The sequence below is a fragment of the Urtica dioica genome, chromosome 4 (genome assembly GCF_054948205.1).
Source record: "Urtica dioica subsp. dioica isolate 48M chromosome 4, U.dioica_male_clone48M_v1_H2, whole genome shotgun sequence".
Lineage (NCBI taxonomy): Eukaryota > Viridiplantae > Streptophyta > Magnoliopsida > Rosales > Urticaceae > Urtica > Urtica dioica.
Window position 1 is genome coordinate 9,256,452 of NC_142759.1, and position 3,738 is coordinate 9,260,189.

Genomic DNA, 3,738 nt, shown 5'->3' on the forward strand with positions numbered 1-3,738 from the left:
TCCAAGTTCCAACTATACTATGTGGTATATATACTTTAATATTCTCAAGTGTTGTCTCAAGTCATTCAAGAATATCTAGTATATAATTTATATAGCTCGAATGATATTAACATTTTGGCTATGTTAAGTTTTATTCAGGCTCGAGGATAAAGTAATTCTGGTATTTTTATATTAAAAATTAAATGTTTTTTTTAGCGTGCGAGTAATTTGATAATTTATTCTAAATGATGTGAAACTCTGATTATGAAATATGAAAATTTCAAATGCTTAAATGATAAAAAGGAGACCTAGTTATATGGTCCGTTTCAACCCTATGTTTTAAAATTCTAGAATAATTATTTAACAATTTTAAAAAAGTTCAAATCAAGATAACAAGGTGTATGTGCGATAACACGAGAGACAGACATAAACTGTGCTGTAGTTATATATTCAAAAATTCACAATTTCAAACAGTTTTAATTGGGTGTAGGTATTGAACTATTTCAAGCAATTTCTTCATTATTAAATTAATTTCTCAATTAAAAGACATAATTATATTTTAATTATCCTAAAAAACAGAGAATCGATTCGTGTATAAAACTCTATAAATAAGAAAAATAAAGCTAGTCGGCGAAAGGCAAAAGTTAAACCCCAAAAGATTCCCCCAAAGCACGTGGATTCATTGCTCCAATCATTTCATTACAAACACAGATCGTCACATTTTAAGATCTCTCTCTCTCTCTCTCTCTGCCCAAAAACTGACTAGGCCCGAAAACAGAAACCGTTTGTGTAAACTCTGTTTTGGCTCGCGAGAAAAGAGACATTTATAAGACGAACGCAGTGATTCCATCGAGGCCGTCGGTTTCGCATTGCTGATCGATTGAGTGAGAGAGAAAGAAGAAACGGAAAACAAAATACGTTAGATTACCAAACTTAGATTCGAGATCGTGTATTTTTAGGCAACCATTCATTCGCAATTAGAAAATTCGTTAGAACCAAAAAAAAAAAAAAAAAATCAAAATCAAAGCTATTCTCGAACCTCTCTCTCTCTCTGTCTCTATTGAGCTCCGTCTCTCTCTGCCATGGCGTTCCTCCTCGGGCATTGCTGCTGACGCCATCCTCTTTCAGCAGGTATAGCTTCATTTTTGTTTACATGTATATTTATTTACATTACATTAATGGCTCATAAAAAAAATTCAACTATGAAAAACCGAAGCTCATGCAATGAGAAGCGACGTAATAAGGTGATAATCCACAAAAGTTGTAAGGATAGGAAAGGAAACGAAATTGACAGAAGAAAAAACAAGAGTTAAATCTCAGATTAAAGTGTATTATTTTTCTTTTCTTAGTGACCAAAGATCATATAATACAATTTATATGGCTGTTCAATTGATCCCTTATAAGCCTTAAAAATAATCGAAATTATTTTATTTTATAAATCATGACCTTATAAACTTTGTTCAATTAATATATATATATATATATATATATATATATATATATATATATATATATTTTAATTACGAATAGATCTCACTAAGGCCTACCTACGGGGACCCCCCCAATTTTATTCATTAACACTTGCATGAAAAATATCCATATAATCCCTCTTCAATTTTTTATTTCAAATTAGCCCCCGCTAAATATGTCATCTAGCTCCATCCTTGATAAAAAAAAACACAAAATTATAAAAATTAACCAAACCTTACGCAAATCATCAAAATTTAAATTTTTTTCCTTCCCCGCACTAAAAAAATTTACATGTTTTGCTTATTGCCGAAAAAAGGCGCGAAGCTACCTTATACGTTAATCAAAGAGGAGTAGGGCCGGTGTTCGAGGCATGGAGGAGGACAACAACGGGCACGCGGGAAAGGGGAGTGCGATTAGACAAATCGTGAGATTGAAGGAGATGCTGCACAAGTGGCAGTCTGCGGCGGCTAGCCAGAGCCAAAAGACAGAGACAGAGACAGAGAGACAGAGACGTGGGGCCCGGGGAGGGATTCCCCCGGCTATAAACAGGAGACTGGCTGAGGTGGCGATGATGGGGGGCGGGTGCGAGTCTGATGACGAGAGTAGTGGATGCGCGAGCCCCGAGGACGTCCCCAGAGGGTACCTGGCGGTCTACGTGGGGCCCGAGATGAGGAGGTTCGTCATCCCGACCTCCTACCTCGCCCACTCCCTCTTCAAGGTCCTCCTCGAGAAGGCCGAGGAGGAGTTCGGCTTCCACCACCGCGCCGGCCTCACCATCCCATGCGAGATTGAGACATTCAAGTACCTCATCAACTGCATCGAGAATCACCCCAACAATGACGATCATAACGTCTCTTCCGGTAACAATTTCGCAACATCTCACCCTTATTTTCAAGAAGAAGAAAAAAAACACACTAAATTTATGTGATTACAAGTGTTTTTATTTATTTTATTTTGCAAAATTGTCAATTTTTTTTTTTGTTTTCTAATGCACTAGTTATTTTAGTGCATAGTTAAACTTGAGTATATGATCTAAAAAAAAACATTTATATCACTATTTATTTTTTGTTTTTTATGGATCTATGTTTTTTTTCTTCACATTTTTGTCCTGTAAATTTCACTAAGACACTTGACTTAGTCTTGGTGGTGGTTTTGCTATAGGAAGCTCCTTCAGGGAAGATTGACAAACTGGGAACACAATTCAGCGCCTAGGTTTTTTTTTGGGGAAGTTGGTTTTCAGACACACCGCGCTTAATGGCAATAGGTGTAGTGGTGTTTTTTTTTTTTTTTTTTGGGAAATTGAGAGTGTCACAGACTCACAAACGTAGGACATTTCTATAGTTAGAGTGGTGACATGTATTATTCTGTTTTCGCTCCTCTGTCTTTCACCCTCTACAATCAACATTGATGGAACTTTGAAAATGGAAAAAAAAAAGCCCTACTGTTCAGTCTATTTTTAAATAATCGATATTTTCACTTTGATCCCTAATCATTTTTTATCTTCAAATTTTTTGCTGAGATAAATTAAAGAGGTCCACAAATACATAATTTTGTATACTCAGAATATAGTGTGATGTTGTGTACAATATTTTAATCCATAATTTAAAATTACTTTTGATTGTGGAATATTTTGTATAAACCCGGCGGTGTTATTTGTATTCTACTTTATTTGGCATGATATCATCATGTGATATATACATATTTTGATTCCTTATGTTCTGATAAAATCATACATGAATTAGCTGTCATCATATAATGTATGATTACAAATTTTTATATTATTTACCCGTATCCTCTTGCACATGCTGGAAGATTTCTATCGAAGATTATTGCACATACATAACAAGTTACATTGCTGGAAAGAATGCGTCACGAAACATACACGCGCCTATGCACAGCATGCAATATTGGTTTCTAAGAAAAAGAATGTGAATGAAGTTTTGTAATGTTATTTATGCCACAATATTATATAAAATCCAGTTGGGATAACATAAAACAAGGGAATGACAGTTCTACAGCAACGATTCCGACCTTTTTCGGGCAAAATTGTGATCCGGGCGGTGTATAGAATATAGATTATAGAGAATGGGACCAGAGGCGGCTCGTAGTGGAGTTTTGGGCTGGAGACAAAAAAAAAAAAAAAAAAAAAAAGACCTTTTTTTATTATATTAAAATTAATTAAAAAATAAATATAAACTCATCTATATGAAAATAACAAAAAAAAAAATATTTATTTCATATTTTTCTTGACTATAATAACCTTTTTTGGATTTTGAATATGATAATTAA

At 34.4% G+C, this 3,738-nt stretch overlaps 1 protein-coding gene across 2 annotated transcripts; it reads left to right on the top strand.

Moving 5' to 3' along the window:
• The first annotated feature begins 574 nt into the window (after positions 1-574).
• Positions 575-3,088, top strand: LOC149400167 (SAUR-like auxin-responsive protein family). 2 transcript variants are annotated; one of them, XM_089612988.1, is made up of 3 exons: positions 575-1,110; positions 1,766-2,309; positions 2,611-3,088. In XM_089612988.1, the coding sequence occupies exons 2-3, from the start codon at positions 1,820-1,822 to the stop codon at positions 2,631-2,633; spliced, it is 513 nt and encodes a 170-aa protein (XP_089469114.1). In that variant the 5' UTR covers positions 575-1,110; positions 1,766-1,819; the 3' UTR covers positions 2,634-3,088. The 2 variants fall into 2 exon arrangements, with proteins under 2 accessions (XP_089469114.1, XP_089469115.1); XM_089612989.1 differs by having other exon boundaries at positions 1,031-1,110; positions 1,796-2,309.
• Positions 3,089-3,738: the final 650 nt, after the last annotated feature.